This window comes from Sylvia atricapilla, chromosome 1, assembly GCF_009819655.1.
Source record: "Sylvia atricapilla isolate bSylAtr1 chromosome 1, bSylAtr1.pri, whole genome shotgun sequence".
Lineage (NCBI taxonomy): Eukaryota > Metazoa > Chordata > Aves > Passeriformes > Sylviidae > Sylvia > Sylvia atricapilla.
The window spans coordinates 20,592,001-20,610,730 of record NC_089140.1 but is presented as its reverse complement, the minus strand read 5'-3'; the positions used below and the strand labels follow the sequence as shown (position 1 = coordinate 20,610,730).

The 18,730-nt window shown below is 39.6% G+C and overlaps 1 protein-coding gene across 1 annotated transcript in view; it reads right to left on the bottom strand.

The window, feature by feature from the left end:
- The window catches only part of CUBN (cubilin), a 142,488-nt gene that overhangs the window by 68,268 nt on the left and 55,490 nt on the right, over positions 1-18,730 (bottom strand). The window contains exons 28-30 of the mRNA XM_066316740.1: positions 17,121-17,280; positions 8,722-8,903; positions 1,406-1,580 (exon numbers count right to left, since the gene is read on the bottom strand). Of these exons, the coding sequence (XP_066172837.1) occupies positions 1,406-1,580; positions 8,722-8,903; positions 17,121-17,280 (517 nt within the window). The remainder of the gene's footprint in view (positions 1-1,405; positions 1,581-8,721; positions 8,904-17,120; positions 17,281-18,730) is intronic.

Sequence of the window (18,730 nt, the reverse complement as noted above, 5' to 3'; positions counted from 1 at the left end):
CAACATATATCAATCATATAACAACACTGCTCTGAGTAATGTAGCCTAAAGCTGGTAGTAGATGTTGTAAAGGCTGAAGCATTAGTGCTGGTATTCCTCTATCCTAGATTGCTGTAAAAGCAATCCAAAATACTGTTCATATAAATGCCAGAGACCTGGCCTACTGAGAAAGTAATAACTAGGTCTAACTGAGCATAGGGTGAGAAAATTACTTCTTTACTGAGAGAGCTGGGAGCTCATCATTGCTCATGAGCAGTGCAGCAACTGCAAACCTCAGATTTTTACTTCTCTACCCATGAAGTTCAGGGCTTCTTGAGGACTCCACCCTCAGACATTTCTGGTCAGAACAGGTCTGGTGCTCATGAATATCTAAACAGCCTGGAATTAGGGATTCTGTGTGGGAAGTACCAGGGATTTCAACAGGACTAACACGAATGAACTTTTATATCTTAGGAAGAGATGGAAAAAGAAAGAGATTGAGATTGCTGTAGGTGGAGGCAGCCTGCTGGAAGCATAAAAAACTGTACTGTTATTGCATTCTGATGAGTGGGTATTTTAGAGGCTAGAGGGGGTTGGAGTGGAGCAGGAAAGACATTGTAAAGGGATAAGAAAGCTTCAGGGGGCCTAAGCAGAAAAAATAAGCTGCCAGATCTCAGAAGGGGATTAATTCAAAGGACTATTGTAGACTTCTTTTATTGAAAAAAAAAAAAAAAAACAACTTGTGCCTTTCTCATAAAACTTGTGAGAGAGAAGTATAAACCTTGACAAATTAATGAAACAGTGTGTTTAATCAAGCAAAACTGCAAGAATTAAAATTTGCCTCTCATCATTTTTCATTGCAATTATTTTCTGATAATTGGTCTTTTTATAAGAACGCCCATGTAGAGATGTGATTGAGTATTTTAAGCATATCTCTTCTTTTACTGGTTATCAGTAAGGCTATGAACAAATAATCACACTGGGGGATGGATGAACCTTGTAGAGATCAAGTATTTACTAATCACCCCAAATATTTTTGGAGCCCAGTCCACTGAGTTCTTCAAGTTAAGCCATGTTCTCTATTTTTCACTTTACCATTTAAAACTGAAAGCATCATTCAGTGAATAAAGGACTCTGTATGGGTAAGTGGGTGGGAAGAAGTGGTAGCATGCAAAATCCTTTGCTGATTGTAGGAATGTCTTCATTAATTATATAGAGAAGAAACCTAAACAAAATACATAAATAGGCCTAGATTTCAGATAATTAGACAATTTTTAACTCTATGTGTTTTTCAGCATCTCTTAGTGTTACCAAATTCTCTTTCTGCTTTCAGTCCTGTGCTGTTTGGCTACTTTGAATACTTGCATGGCTGATCATCAATTCTCAGACTTCCTGAATTTTTCATGGTCTTAATCAGTATACTCACCACCTGGAATTTCTTGCCACGAGGCATTAAACCCTCTCCCTGTCACTGCTGCATCTGTCTCAAAACGGACGATGGCTGAATTGCCAGTGGTGGAGACTCGCAGTGGGTTCTGTGCTGATCTTGAAACACACAGCTGGGCTAGCCTAGGAGAGAGGAAATCTGGGCCACCAAAGACCTAGAAGTGGAAGAAATATTGTCAAAGTTTTCCAAAGAGAGTATGTCAGACAGAGTACATGAGAACTGTTTAGTTTTTAGGGAGAAAAAACCCCACAAACATCTATAAGTATTGAAAATTATTCAAGATTTTAAAATGTACAGCAGCTGATAGAGTAATTTTCTCTGCAGACTTACTTGGTATCTGAAACACCTGTACAAACCAAGTTTAAAATTCTAGATGATTTGAGAACAGCCTTGATTAAATAGAATTTTCTGTTTGGGGACTTGGCCAGATTCCTCTTCCCTTTCCTTCCAGAATTAGCACCTTGTTTCTCTGGGTATATAAACCCAGACTGTTTTTGCATGGTTGTGCAAACAAATTTCTTATTTTTGCAGGAACCTGTGCTGATGATTTGACCATTGATATTTAGGGGCATAGTTAAAGATGATTTTTAAATTGGGAGCATATTTCATAATTCCTTCTGATAAAATAAAAAAAGCATTGCAACTTTGTTTACTTTGAGGGCACCATAAATATTCAAAATCCTGGATTTGGGTCAAGTAAACTACATTTTAATAATGTTCTTTGGAAGCAAGGATATATAGCATACATATTTGCTACAAAAGATGGGTTTTGGCTTTTAAGAGTAATTATTTCCTACTCAGAAGACTGTGCATAAGGCAGCCATTAATCAGAGAACCACCACTCCCTTAAGCATCACAGCATTATGTGCTTACAATGCATTTTAAAATCAAGTGAAGTGAATTAGGTAGTAATTAGGTAGTGCTTGTGGTAAATGTAATGTATAAATTCATGTATATAATATTGTATTAAAAGCTATTTGAGGATGTCTCCGAGATTCCAAGGCCAATTGTGCATGCTGTTGTGGTAAATGTAATGGATAAATTCGTGTATCAAAAATTTGGTTTATTAAAAGCTACTCCAGGGCATCTCCGAGATTCCAAGGCCTATTGTGCAAGCTGTGAAACCACAACATTTGCAACAGAAATGACATGGACTGGAGATGGCCCATTCATCAAGGATGGCCCTCCACGGCTGCTCGACATCTGATATCAGTCTTGGTGGGGGATCTGGAGGATGATCAAATCAGCACCCCAAAGAAGAAATCCAGGAAGAATCCTGAATCGTCTTTTCATAGTGACGGGAACTCCTTTCAAAACCTCGCTTGGAAATAAAAGGATACATGAATATTTGGACTCTCAATGGACTTAGCCTCAGGATAAATAAACTGTATAAAAACCATACACTGAGACCCAGTCTGTGTGCGGTCGAGGTTGGATGGTACTGTTGTTACTGTCACTCTGCCCACGAAAGCATTCGATCGATGTTGTCTGAATTTTATTGTGGCCTTTCAATTTGATTTTGGAAAAATTGCTAAATAAATTCTTATATTTTGAATTGGCTTCTAATAATTTATAACAGTGCTGAAGCCTTGTTAACCCTGTTTCTTGTTTTCCAGAAGAGATGTAGGATTTTAGTTTGAACCCATTCGTAATGGGTAGAAGTGAGTGACTCACCTTCCCTAGTCTTCCTTCTCAAAGCTGAAGAAAACACACATGCTCAGTGCAATTTCCAATTGACATGTGATTTTGGTGCCTAGAACCCTCGATGATTGGACTTTCTTGGCTTTCTGTGTGCTAATGAAATAGCAGCTGATACTAACAGTCTACCACCTTCCATTGTATGTCCCTGGTAGGATTGCAGCTGCAAAAGTCAGCTTGGCAGCAACCTCAGATGTGAAAACTATAAAAGAGATACACTAAACAAACAATGTGTTGTTACCTTTCAGCAACTGAACAAGTAATAGAAAGATTCTAATTCTATAAGCATAAATTATGTATAAATCTCAAAAGTAAACTAGATAACAGCAAGTTCTAACAACAAAAAAACCCCAACAACCCAAAACAACAACAAAATCATACCAAAACCAACTAACCAACCAACCAAACAAACAAACAAACCCCAACAAAACAAACCAAACAAAAAAAAACCCCAACCAAGACCAAACCAAAAAAACCCCAAAGCAGATAATAGGAATATGAGACAACAAATGTCATCAGAATTTTCCAACAGTAGCACCTCAAGTACACTCCAAAAATTAATAGTTTGATAAGCGCCAAAAAAGTAAAAGAAGCAGTCTATGCATCTTTCTCAGAAAGTGACAGTACTGTTAGAAACAGCCTTGTATGTGTCCTTTTTCCCTATGATCACTTCAAGATGAGGGGAAACTCAATATTTTAATAAGCTCTGTCAGACACTTAAACCCCAGAAGTAGAGTAGTTTGGGTTCTGTCCAAGCTAAATATCTGAGCAAGCCTAACAAAGAGCTGAGCTAGTCCCCCCACATCCAGGGCTAAATGTACTGCATTGTTACGTAATTTGATTAATTGTCTTCTCACTAACTACTCAGCGGGCCTGACACTGCTCTGATGTTAGAGATATAAGAGAAATAATTTGGTTTTAACTGGAAAAAAAATTCAGTGACTCCAGGTTAATGTGAGATCTCAGGAACTGAGGCTTGCATCCCCAGAAGAAATAAGAGATTAATTTTTCTATAAAAATCACAGTCTGTTAGATGTTCAAAAGACAGCATTTTGCTTTGGTGGCTGATAATACAGGCTTAATAACTTAAACATTTTTATTTTGACTGAGACAGCACTTTGCATTCTGCAGGGAGGCTGCGTGACTTGAATGGATAATGGTTCCTCTGTCCAATCCATCGTCTCAAGGCATTCAAAAGAAGTCAGTACGGATGAAATCACAGCTTGGATTCAGAATCTGTAACGAAGCTGTCACGGTCTGGAGAAGAAGCCTGTTTGTCCGCTGGAAGCTCAGTGTCTTCAGAAAACTCTTACTGCTTGGCTGCTTGTGAGGCCCAGTGACTTCTGCATTTGTCAGAAGTCTGTTCAAATGTGAATTTCAAAATGTGTTTGTGGTACATTCCTTGAGTCAGAGTCACAGCATGAGATCTAGCTGGAACACATGCTCTTAATCATCTAAACCAGACTAGGGAAGCTATGTGGCAGAGGAAACAGCAGGAGTTTCTCATGGAGCAGCCTCTCATATCATCCCTGGTGCTCCCTGGGGCTCTCTGCACACCATGGGCAAGAGAACCAAACCCAGCCCTGACATAAGCCCTGCTGATTTCTGCAGTATTACCTCAGAAATTAACTTGGGCCAAGCTGAACACTTCGAATTGACCAATTGGGAAAGAATTAGGGATGGGGAAGAAATACTGATAGAAATCTGAAGTTTGCGGGTCTCCTTTACATTGTTAACTGTTCAGCAACAGCTTCTGCACAGTTTCAAAATAAAAAGCAGTCAGAGGCATGTTCCTTATAGGTATGAGTGTATTTTCTTTTCTCCTTTAGTCCAGTTCAGTTAATCAGATGTTTTCGTAAGGGCTGGACCAAAAACATGTTTGAGTGTTTCCATGACAAAAAACAATAAAATATTATATTTGGCTACAAAGAGGAAAAAACAATAGTTACCACATGAAAAAAGAAGAGGGAAAAGGGAATGGATGGAAAGAATGAATTCAAGGGTGTGGTTAATGAAGAGTGATAGGATGCCTGAGCTGAAAAAAAAATATTTTGGTTCATTAAGAGTGATAGGATGCCTGAGCTGAATAAAAAAAAAAATAAATTTAAAAACAAACAAAAAAAAATATATATAAACATCTAGTCTGACTAGAGTACCTGATCCCAAGATAAAGTGGTACTGGACAGCACAGCAGGGCTGCAGGACACTGCCATAAAGCCCATGGTTTTAATCTGTTCTTATCATTTGCTTCTGCCCCGTTAGCTCCATTTAATGTTAACAGTCAGCATTCCAGAGTTATGAGCAACAGAAAGCTGTTTTTATGCAGTTGGTCACCCTCATGACACAGATTTTCTGGGAATAACACTGATCCTTGCTCAGATATAACTTCCAGCAAAGAGAGGGCCTGGCTCTGACAGAGAATTAAGAACAGTAGTAATACCTGATGTTTCTTTATATTTAAATGAGAAGACCAGAGCATCTGATTTGGAAGTGCAATAGATTAACAGTCTTCTTTCCTTTTCAGCTCAATGCTACATCTTGCTGAGGCAGAACATATTTATAGTTTGTAAAAATCTGCTCCATGCTAAAGGAGAAGATGTCATAACTTATGTGTCATATTTTATTCAAAGCAGACATGATAATTTTATTTTATGAGTGTATTTTAGCCATTTAAAAATTATTTCAATTGTTTCATTGTGTCCAAAATAATGTCTTCTATTTCCATTAAGCATTTCTAGAAAATATCTGTAAGAACAATTTAAATTTGCTTCTGGATGTTTATAAAAGGAATGGAATTTGATGGGAAAGGAAAAAAGACAGACTGCAACAGTGTCATAAAAGAAACAGGGAGAAAGATTAAAGAAGAATGCACCAAACACTTGAGCCATAGGGATAACCGGAGGATTTCACATTAAAAAAATTAATGTAACTATTATTGCACAGTTTTGGCAAAACATATGGCAGTCTTGGGATACTGACATGGAAATGACAGCTTGTTTAAGAGGCATTATTGAAGAAAAGGGAAGGAAGACATTGCCTTTTACAAGAACAAATATGCTTCAGACAAATGTGCAAGCATGAGATATTCAAGAAATTGTGGTATAAAAAGTGAAATATTTAAGAAATTGTGGTATAAAAAATAAAATTAGCAACAAAAGTGTTGCAATGAGAAATATCTCTTAGAATTTTCCTAAATTCACTGTCAGGTCAAAGGGATGAGGGTGTTCCTAAGCAAAAGCTAAATGTATCCAGGACAGCAAGTTTTGTGATTGCTGGGTAATATTTATTACAGGACATCTTATTTCAGGTAGCAGACTGAATGGGACATAGAGGGACAGCAGAGTGCAGAGCTACTTTAATACTGATTTTGAATTCCCATTAAAACTGGAAAATTGCTTGATGTGAAAGAAAGCAGGAAGCGGTAGAAATTACTACTCAGAGATAAGGAAAATAGGAAATCAGGAGAATAACCATGAGAAAAATTAAACTTCAAATCCCAAAGATCCTTAGACAGGATACTTTTGGGAAGATAATGTGAGAGTGAAAGACCTTTGGAACCTTAGTGATCACTGAAACACACAGTATCAAAAGCTTTTTTTTTTTTTTTTTTTTTTTTTTTAGCACTCTGCTAACTGAAATGCATGTGTGGTTTTCAGCTTGGACACACATAGACAACCACAGGAAATAAGGTGACAAAGCAGCTTCTGAAAATGGCTAGCCATGTTCTTTCTTTTTTCCCCCCACTAAATCTGAGTCATCACTTGTTCTGCTCAGACTAGGTCAAATCATGGTATGAATGAATTTTACAAGAAAATACCTATGTGGCAAGGCCACTGTGTGCCTGCAGTTTGGCAGGGGAAGCTCTATGCTGCCAGGCAGGACCTTTGATCATGCACTAAGACGAATCAATTTTCCCCTGTAAGTTTATTTCTGTTAGGTTATCTGCCAGCAGATCAGAGACAGGTGTTGGGAACTGGATGAACCAAGGTCAGGAGACAAGTAAGAATGCCAGTTCTGAGGGCAGGAAGGCAGGGGAGTTCAAGCAGCAAGGTGAGCATCTGTGCAGATGAATCAGTATGGTTAGAAAGAGGCAGAACGTAACAACTAAGCTGCAAATGGCAAAGAAAGGAAACCTGGAACCTAAGGTGAATACCTTGCTCAGGAACACAGAGCAGCAAACTGCAGGGTCCTGTTAAACAGCGTCTTTAAGCAGCTGGTGTCTGGCAACCCACTCAATTTGGTTAGGCCATCTACCTTCCCAGTCAAAAAGTTCTCAAACAAATGGTTGCAAGCCATCTGTACTCTTCTGTACATGCTGGATCATGATAGCTCCTGAGCAACCCTCCGCAGATGTAGATGTCCTTGAACTACTCAAGATATGGTCATCCACAGCAAATTTAGATTTGGAGATTGTTTAATGGATTCCTCTGGGCAACAGAGGTATAATGGAAGTTTATAGGCAGATTACCTTTGATCTAGTAATTCTGGGCACAAAGAACAATGAAGATGCAATTCAACAGACTTCATCAATACCCAAACCAGCCAGAACAAGTCAACTACTAGCAGCCTCTGGTGTCAGCAATGTGACATACAGGTATATTTGCCAATGCTACTCGTGGAGAATTCATGGAACAACTTCCTTACACTCAGATCCTACAAAAATAAGAATGTGGGAATGGGCAGCAAAGCATAGGTGTGGGTGCTGGACAGAAGGTTGTGTAACTGTATGCTGTTTCACATCACTCAGGAGAAGAGGAGAAGAAAGGCTGCAGCAGAGTGGTACAAGTTCTCTTAATCATTACAAAAACATTTAAAAGTCACCCATGTATTAACATTGATAAAAAGTCGTAACAAGTGTACCTCCATTAGTGATCTCAAATGTCTCTAGTGAGAACAGTTGAGAAAGTCTATAATTCTAAATGAGTTCTTCCTGAAATTTCTTCCTGTCCCTTCTTCCTGTACTGGAAGTCTATTCAACTCTGTTAGCTGAGAGTGGTCACCCGGTTGCTTACCAACATGAGTGAAAAGATATCATTTATAACAGGGTCATCCAGTCTTATGGATCTCTTAAAGGTCAGAGGCCCCTTTTCTCCTTTTTCCACCACCCTAAGATGACTAGAATATTGCCTCTTCTTTCATTTTTTTTTCTGACTGCGAAGATTCTTCATAATTTTCATCATTCAAGATTATAAATCTCCCCACATCCTTGGAAGACCCTACACAAGGTCTCACCTGAGTTATCTCCTGCAGTGATCCATCATCTTCCTTTACATCAGGAAATTATCTTCATGGTACAGCACCCTACACTTAATTCTTTGTAAAGGGTGGGAGTTTAAGACTAAGTTTTTCGAAGCAGTTTTGTCTTTTGTTAGGAAGCATAATTGATTAAGGTATACAGTCATCAAAGACATGAAAACAAAAAATAATAAGAACATTGTGCTTTCTATGATAATACCTGTTGAACATAACTTTAGTCACAGCAGAAATGGGATATGGTACAACTGTTTGTTCTGCATCTGCAGTTCTTGGAATTATCTGTTCCAAACAGAAATTAATATAACTTGTGAATTTTAGAGGATTAAAACTAATGTTCTTACCTCCAAAACATCATAGCTGCAGTTGGGGTGATACTCAATGTCGAATTCATGAATGGTGAGTTGAATGCTGCTACCAGGTGCTGTGTGGATGTACCAGATGCATTCCCTATTGCTTGGGTATCTGCTGGGGTAGCCAGGGCTGTGAAATGAACCAGAAGGGCCAGAGAGTTCTTCTCCACAACCTGACAACAAAGCAAAGCAGACTGTCAGCAAGGAGGTCTGGAAAAACTCGCTGACAACTTTGATAAGGACAGGCAGTAGCACCCATTGACAAATGTGTACACTGGGCTGGAAGGTCAGCTCTGTCACAGGGAACCCGGGAAGAGAATGGCAGGCTGCAGCTGTTTGCACTGCCTGTGCAGGAAGTACTTCACCTCCTGTTTTGGTACCTTTTGTACCAAACTTTAGCATCTGCTATGACTGCTGAGACACGGAGAAAAACAGCAAAATTTTGTTATTGGCTTCTAACTTTATCAGTTCAAGAAAGCTAAATCAGATCCATTCTCAGCTCCTACTAATTTCAAATAGTGCACAAGCTAAGATATCACAGGGAGGTCTTTCTATTGTTGTAAAAATGCTGCTTCCCACTGCTTTAGAAATAATAAAATTAAAGACAATGCAATTTGCCTCAGCCTACTGAGCAATTGTAACAGTGCAATTGTAAAACAAGTCATGTTTGAAAAGTTATGTATTTTCTTTTCAGATAAGAAAGTATTGTCCTAACACCACTCCCCAGACCCTGGGGTTATCGCTAGGATTCAGGACGGCTCATGTAACAACACACAGAACTCCGATTTCTTCAGAGGGCATTATAGCAAAGTTTATTGAAAGACAGATTCTTTTTAAGCAGTGTTTCAGTACAATGAATAAGATTGGTTATTTAGTGCACTACCTTCTTATAAACATCTTTACCAGTCAACAAGTTGGAAAAACACCAGGTGTCTGGAGGAGGCTATCTACAGGGATTGTTTTGGGTTCCTCCTCACAATTTCCTAGGCCAGAATGAGAATGTTAGGTGCCCAACTTTCTCACAGGTTTCAAGCCATTGCCTGGAGCCTAAACTTAATTCTCTGACCATTGTCAGTTCCCATATGGGGTGATTAAGTTCTTACATACTATGAGCTAGACAGAAAAAAAAAAAAAAAAAAAAAAAAAAAAAAAAAAAAAAAAAAAAACCAACCAAAAAACAGTAGTGAAACAATTGGATGAAATGCAGGCTCTGGTTTAACAGGACAAAGTGGCTGAACATCTGAGACTAGTTTCATCATTGCTTTATAAAGATGTGCTAAGTGTAGCACTAGCCTCTCTTTAATGAATTCCTGGGAAGATGCTATTCCTGACTCAGTCCCCAAGTTCAGGCATAAAGAGGGTAGGAACGCACAGCAGCCCTCCCAGTATCAGGGCAGATTTAGATCATCTACATTTATAGTGAACCTTACCTTTAGAAAAGCCAGTAGGATGGCTGTGTACCTGTCACATGCAGAAATAAAAAGGATTCTGTGTTTGATTGGATTTTGTGTGTGCCACTCTGCCTTCCAGCAGCATTTTTTTTTTCTCTTTTCATTACAAGGCCCCAAGTGTTTCATTTAGGAACTAATCTTCTGCTTACACTGAATTTATAGTGTCACTTGAGCTTTATAGTGCCCACACTCCATCCATCCCTCTGGCTTCATCTCCAGAGGAAAATTCACTGCCAGGCTGAAAGAACCTTTGACAGAGGAAAGGTTCTGTCACATTGCAAAGCCCCAAAATATTTAATAAAATCATCTAATAAACTGAGAGCTTTATATTCCCAGAGGCAAATACAGTGGTATCTCAGAAGTGATAAACAGCATCTGCATCAGAGCCTTTACTTATAGGAGATTGCGTTATAACATAAACCAAATAAACTACCCCTTTGATCTGCTCAACATATACACACAGATGTGTAAAACGCATCTAATCTCCATTAAATCTAAGAATAATTTGCAATCTGAACAAGGCCATTGCTCTGCTTTACACCATATTTTCAGGAAACTGTAGATCAAGATCTTCAATTAAGTGCAAATATTTTCCATATCTTTCATGCCACAACTGTGACTGATAAGTCCCAGAAGCATTTACCATTATCTATACCATGGGGTCTTCCAGCTTCACACAGAAAACCTGACTTTGACTTCCTCATAGTCGGCTATAGGACTTCTAGGACTGCAAAACACAAATCTATGAGGGGAAAGAGCAGCAGGTGTGAAAGGGAGCAAAGCTACAAGAATCTATTTTTAACTAAAAGAGGAGACATCTAAATACAGATGTGAGGCCATGCCAGCTATGTAACACTGATCTCTTTCAGTCCATCACACAGTATCCAGAAAAGCACCTTTTAAACAAAAGAATTCCCACTAATCCAGGTAAACCTTCACATAGCTGAAGTTGACTCACAGGTGAATTGGCACAGGCTTAGCTCTTCTCTCTTTCCCCCACCTCACTGCACATGGAGCAGCCAGAGGTGGCTTGCCCTGCAGTCACAAAGTTACGTTGTCAAGCTACTGGGCATCTCAATTCTGGAAGTAAATAAGTTTTTAAGTGTATTTTAAACCAATGTTGCCTTCGATCCCTATGGAGAAAAAGGCAGTACGCTTCCGTCCCTGAGGCTGTCAGCACAGGTAAATGCTAAACCGCCTGAAACTTTGACATCCACAAACATTTCATCAGTGAGACGGAGAGGAAGAAAACTTCAGTGTAAACCCCCATCCCTTTTTTCTCCCAGTGCCATTAGAAGATGGCCTATTTTTCCTCTAAAGAAACCAGGTTGTTGAGGTTTTACAACTGGAGAAGAAAAGGTGGTGCTGTCAGGGAAGCCTTAGAGTGGGATTTGCAGACTTTGTTTCCCCTCAGCAGCCGGAATTACACAGCCACTAAGGACAGACCTCAGGAGGAAAAAAGCCGCTCCGCCAGCTTGGGAAACAGAAAGATTTCTTAACAAACAGACTTAATGTCTCGGCTTCTGAGGGGGTGGGAACAGGGATCAGGGGAGTTTCAGCAGCCGAAACAAAGCCAATTGCTATTTATCTCAGCCCAAAGAAAGCTGGGGACATTTTAAAACTTAACAGGCAGTTATGACTCAGCTTCTCCTACTAAGAGTTTCCTGATGGCCACAAAAGACGTTTTTTATTTAAACCTGAAGTGCCTCAGAGGAGTGGAAAGCTTGTGTGCTCTTCATTGAGGCACAGAGCTTTCTTCCATGCAAACCTTGCAGGTAGCATTCAGATTACTCACACTCCCTCTCCTGAGAGGTTTGTATTTCCTCTGAGCTCAATCAACATGCACTGGAAGCACATGAGTAAGAAGGTCAAACTGTTTTTAATGTCCCATTTCTTTTCTGCCAACTAAAAAGTTTCCCAGAAAGGCTTTTTTTTTTTTTTTTTTTTTTTTTTTTTCTTCTTTCTTTCTTTCTAATGGAGTGATTGCTTTGAAGTGCTCCAGTAAAATGGAGTTAAAGTTTAGGTCTCTGAGATTAATTTGTTTGCAAAAAGATCAGAATTACTTGAGTTTATCCCTAAGCATTCACTGACTAATAGCTGAAAAAAGAACTCACTGATCTTTGCAAATATGTGAACTTCACACTTGAATTTTTTTGACTGACCAGCATATGCCACAAGAAATCTCCATATCAGAGCAGAAGCACTATCTCTGAACTCTCTGGCCAGCTGCCAGGAAGTCTGTGCATGTTTCTGTTCTTTACAAGAATAAGGTAAGAGTCAATTCTCTTGTGCCTTGCTGAAAATATAGATGCTAGTTGATTTTAAAAAATATTTACCTAAGTACTAAAGAAATGAAAACATATGTTTCCAATTTAAACTCACTTGCTGTATTACAATGCGAAAATGAGAAAACTCAAATAATGAACTTTTTGAAATGCTTATGAAACTTCGATTACAAAGTTACTTGAATAATTAATTACACGAATACAAACCTTCTCCCAATGTTTGTGTTTTGATTCTATTCAAATAAATAGAATTTCGCTGAGTATATCAACAACATTTTAAAAAGTGGTCTTTAGGGATAAATAAAACTGCAAAAGCAGAACCTATAAATAGCTGCATTATTTCAGCTCTCACTGAAAACATAGTGAATATACCAAGCCATTCTGCTCCTAGTGAAACATCTTTAAAAGTTTTTCTCAGCACAGAAATACAAGGTCTTGCTGTGTGCTGTGAAATGCAGACAGCTGCCCTGTGGAAAAGTTGCTTGCAGCTGAACTGCATACAGCATATGACCGGCTTGTGCCAACCTCCTTGGAGTACTTATGGACATTTCAGCCCTACAGTTAAACAGAGAAAGCAGGGGAGGGCTGGGGGGCGGGGAAGGCTGGGAGGATGTACTCTTTTAGTAGTTAAAAGGTCCTGGAATTCCCTTGAAAAATGCTGAAAACTACTACCTACTCTGGTGTCAGTTGCTAGGAAATCAGACAACAAACAGAAAACTTAGGAAACATATATTTGGTGGTTTTGCTTTCCTCTGACTAAAATCTACGTATTCATTGAAGATTGTGCAAGGGATGATTTACAGATATTTCCATATTACTGCCTGTCTGGTTAGCAGATGGTGATCATTAACCAAAGGATCCCTATTCTCATAAATAATTATAGCTGAACAGAAATGCTGTAATCTGTGGAAAACCCTATTATTTGCTAGGTTTTCAGATTTATTCATGGGTATGTTTTAGCCATGCTAGAAAAATCCCATCCATAAAGGTTAAAGAGGACTGGCACTGTTCCTGTAAAATCAAAGTTAGGGAAATGAAAGGATACAGAATTTTCCAGTTGTGGTACTCATGGTGAATCATTTCAGTAAATGTAAGCTGACTCTAACTGCAAGGAGCATGTCCTATAAACATCTGCCTGTGTTAAAATAATACTTCTGTGAAGTGTAATTTGGATTTGATTCTGAAAACTTTTGCTCTCTTGGGTAGGTTTGGTTATAGAATATTGTCCAATGGATGAAGTAGAATAATTAACATGATAAGGGTTTCTGCAAGAGAGCAAAAACTCAAGTGAGATACTGTTTCGGGTTTTTTCTGCTTTCTGATTTATTAATATCAGACCTTGCTCATCCTTAGACCTAATGTGACAGAAAGACACTGAAAAGGAATAGTCATTTTTGGAAACTGAAAAAATGGCAATTTGTCATGGTTTACAGAAGAAATGAACAACAGAACTATGATTCAGGCTTAGAAAATCTGGACCTCGACTCCCTTGCTGACCTGCAGGGTGACATTCTGTTCAGCAGTCCTAATGGATACCTGACAAATGTTTCCAGTGAATGGCTTCTGCATCTTCATCTAACCTCTGTTTCTGTAGTGCTTCTCTGAAGAACTAACAAATTATTTAACATCTCACCTGACATATATACTGACAACATGAAACAGAAAGCAGAATGGTTGGTGCAAATTTGGACTATGCTGAGAAGAGACAATTTTAAAAGTTCTGTTGACAATCAGGCAGCAAAATGAGTGAGCTCCCAATGAAATTCAGATGTATACACAAAGCAGTGAGGCCCTACATGCATGTTGTTGCTTAATAAGGTAAGTGACGGGTCTAGGAAATATGTGTCTTCTCAGATATGACAGTTGTCACTGGTGTAATTTTGCACTGAGAGACCTTTACCCTCTTGGCCCTCTGATTTTTTTTTAGGGAAAGCAACTTGATTGGCATTCCATCTTTGCAATATCCAGACCATTACCACAAGTTTGTTCTTTCTCAAAGGGCCAATATCTATCCCATATATACTTGCCTATATTAATCTTCCTGAAACAGAGTGAAAGTAGAATAAGCACCTTGCAGATTCAAGCTTTCCTCTGGTAAATAATCCTTTTGAGGCATTGACAGCAGAAGAAAAACATTAGTAATTTAGCCAAATCAATTGTAAATCCATCCTCATCAATGGAACCCCCTTAGAAGAATAGAATTATTTCAGAACCACAATAATTTTTAAATTAACTTCCCTGCACTAGAGCTTTCTATCCAAGTTAAAATTACATAGGACACTTTTAACCGTAAATAACAGCATTCTCCTAAGATCAGTTACTAATTCTGTCTTTGTGAAAGCCTTTAGGTTTTCAAAGAAACCACTTTTTAAAGCAGGTTTCCTCAGCAGCTGGAGAGATCAGATGCAAATGTTTTGAATCAAACCAGTTTTGCTTCATCTATGGCAGGAGGGGCTATTCAAATCAGCTATCAATGAGGGAAGCTTTTGTCTTTTTTTGACTGCCCTACAACTGTGAAAAAGCTGCTGGGAAGAGTATCTGAAGCAAAGTGCATCAGGAACGTGACAAATGTAAGTGCTGCTCTCTTTACCATCAAAACATGTGAATGTCCTTGATATATATCTCATAGAGGCTTCACAACTGCCAGTTAAGGAGCACATGGGCAGCCTGAGAAATAGTTCACAGCAGCTTGAACTCTAGAGCACACATTTGTCACTTGAGCAGAAATAAAAGCTCTTCTCTCAGCAATATATGTAGCTCTGTTATTTTCTTGTCAGGTGAGATGTTACCAGATCTGGGTATAGACTCCCCCAGGAATTTGCCCTCAGGGAAGAAGGGACCCAAATACTTCACTCTGAAATACCCGAGGCAAAGGCTGCAGCTCCTGATCAGTTCCCCTAGACAAGGAGACTTTTTCCAGTGAAGTTTTTTTAGGAACTTTCGAAATTTTCACTAGGGAAAGGTAAATATTGTACCCCAACCATAGGGACCTATCTAATTTATCCACTCTAGGGCAACCAAGAAATGTAGCCACCAAGAGTAAGAGGAATAGCTGTATTTGTGCACGACACCAACGGAGAAAAGAAAAAGAAATTTTTAGAATGAACAAAAAGATGACAGCTGTGGTGAGCTCTGGAGGAACTTGCACTCCCATTGCGAGCTGCCAGAAGTCACAGCTGTGACGTTCTGCGCCAGCAATGACATCCCCTAAGAGGCAGGCCTCTGACCCCACAGCTCCTGCCTGCTGCTTGGACACAGCCCCGCATGAGCAGCCCGGGCCCCGAGCAGCATTAGCGTGGGGCTCAGTGTCCGGGAATTAACAGAAGGGCAGTGCTGTCTGACAGAGCAATGAATGTCAGTGCAGCAAAGCACCGCAGAGGGGTGGGAAAGGAGGGACAGCACAAGAGTGTTTACCATGCAGGCAGATTCTGGAAAGCTTAGAGAGCTTTAGAAAAGCAAGTTAACCCAACACCATGGCTACTGTATGGAACTGATGTCATCTGGCTGTGCATAAAAGCCTCTGCTTTTAATTCTTTTGTGCAGCTCCCGAATGGCGTCACCCGAAGCACAAGAAGGTACCTTTGTGCTGCGGCCCTTTGCCCTGCCGGCCCCGGCTGCACATGCAGCCCCGGCCCGTGCCCTCCCCGAAAGGCTCCCTCAGTCCTGAGGGCAAGGCCGCCCTGTGGGGCCGGCAGCGCCCTCGGGAGCCTGCAAGCTCCAGCAGGCTGTGGTCGGGGTAAGGGGGTCCATTCAAACCGTGTTCAGCACGCTTTGCACTTCTCAACCCACACTGGGGCCTCCGCAGCCCACTTCAGCTGCTTCACAATGCTGCCAAATCTGCGGACTGATGAAACAATGCTGCGGACTGATGAAACAGGCAGGGCAACTGGGGCAGTCTAATTATTTTCAAGATTGGAACCCCTTTGGTGGGGTGTACAGCGCCACACAATTTAACCTTGTTACAGTTCACAATTGCTGTTAAATAAGGAGAGTGAAAAATACTACATTTGTAGCCTCACTTATGAAGAAACTGCAAATATAGTTTGTTGTTGTGCAATGATTAACAGATTTGTTTATAGGTGACGTGCATGCTTGCCTGTTTAATAAAGCCTGTGACAGTTTTCATGATATGCAAGAACAAGAGAACAAACACCCAAAGCACATCCTAGCCAATGTTATTTCATGAAGAGAAATGGGGCAGGGCAGCTGGAAGTGGACACTACCAAAGAAAACAAGTACCACTAAATTAAACTAGAGAAAAGTCTGCACAAAAAACAGAAGTCTGTAGAAGTGGGGAAAACTGAGGGCTGAACATTCCCATTAAAAGCCCAAGTCACTCACAGTTACCCATGACAGCATCTGTCTCCTGTTCAGTACAGAAATTCTGGGCACGCCCCTCATCCCTGTGCCTACTCCTGGAAATGAAAGCACATTTCACTAATAGCTCTTGATCTCCAGTCAGCTGATCTTTGACGCTGTACATGTGCAGAAACATCCACTGGGGAATTACATGAATAATTATGAGGAAATGCAATGGATTTAGAGCTGTAATGGGTTTTTTCTATTTAGATGGCATAGAGTGGCATAAGCTGGAACTCCATTACACATACAGGGAAGAAAACCTATCTTTCCAGAGGAAACCTGGCCAACTTACCATTAACATGCCATAGCATCTGGAACCCACTTCTAGCATTCAGTCCATCAGAGTAAAACTCCACATGAAGGCTGGTCCCTGTAGTGCTCCCTGCCAGTGGAAAAGACTGTCCACAGAAAGTGCCTATGAGGCTGGCTTGTGCATCAGGCCCATCATAGAGCTGAAATGAAATAAAAAATATGCCAGTGAGTAAAAAGACAGTTCTCCCACTGGCCACCCTTGCATAGCAATATGACTCTGGGCAGTGTGGAAACAGGAAACATTTGGGTAAAATGATGAGTACATACAATGCCAATATGTCTTTAAACCTGGCTGCACACTGTGTGCAGTAGGAAGGGTTTGCTGTTTCTGTTTTGGTGTGTATTGGGGGTTGCTGGGGACAAAGATAAAGGGCAAGTGGCAATGAACTGAAATAGAAAGAAAAAGAGGACATCGTGGGTCTGATTTGCCCATATACCTAACATGCAGAGTCCCTCCAAAACCCTTGGTGACAACTCTGTTTACATCTTCATCTGTTTAAGACTGCACTAAGGTGATATGAGGACTGCCTGGGCTTCTGATGGAGAAAATCAAGCAGTCAGCATCATGACAGCCTCTCAGAGTAGTGAGGACAAACTGAAAACCAGGAGTAAAGTAAATCCTCAAAAACACTAGGAGATTCCATATGTGTTTGTTTATTGTTTCATAATCTTATGCTAAAGTCTTGCTTTGGAAGAAAAATGTAGTGAGCCATTTCTGAAATTTGATTTCCTTGTCATACTCTATGTGCCAGTATTTTGACAATCAGTGTGTTGGCACATGTAGCCAGCCTGAAAATCTGGTTTTTTCCAAATACAGGTGAGGAACCATCCATCCCACTCTTAAAACATTGCCGCTCTTAAAAAATCCATAATAAACCAAATAATCAAAACAACAAAAGCTAGGGCAATATTTCTGTATTTAAATATTTAAATGATGTCTGAGTCATATACTCACAATTAAATGAAAACACTTAACACATATTTTGATGGGGTGATAGTAGATGCTTAAAGCTTTTTAACTTCTTTACATTTGTTGTCTCCAGACAGGTTTAAATGGTCTTTCAAATTCTAGTTTTGCAAATTTTTTCAAATCCAGCAAATCACACTGAACATACCTCTGTGTTCTCACCATCGCCCAGTGTCATTTTTCAGGTATGAGGAATATAATGTTTGCAAAGCTAGTAAAAATGAAACATTTTAGCTAGATTGCCTTTGATTTGCAATATCAGATTGCTGGTTATTTTCAAGTTAGGACTTGCTTTATTATTTCTACCTTGGTTACCATGATTCTTAAAGTTTGGGAAAACAGCATGTCTTGTCCTTTATTATCACTTTGCGACAGTTCATCTGATGTTCTGTCTCACAAATTGTATCTTCCTAACACAACCCAGCAAATTACTGGCACAGAAACCATGTCTGAACATTCTCATTGTGCATTTTTGGCATGCTTCCTTTCAGAATTTCAACCAAAACTTTTCTCTCTTCTGAAGCCATTACCGTAAATTTGTCTCCATGCAAAGAATAAAATCTATGATCTCTAGAAAAACAGCAAAGGTTTATTTATCTTTGCTCTGCATTCAAATCTCTTTT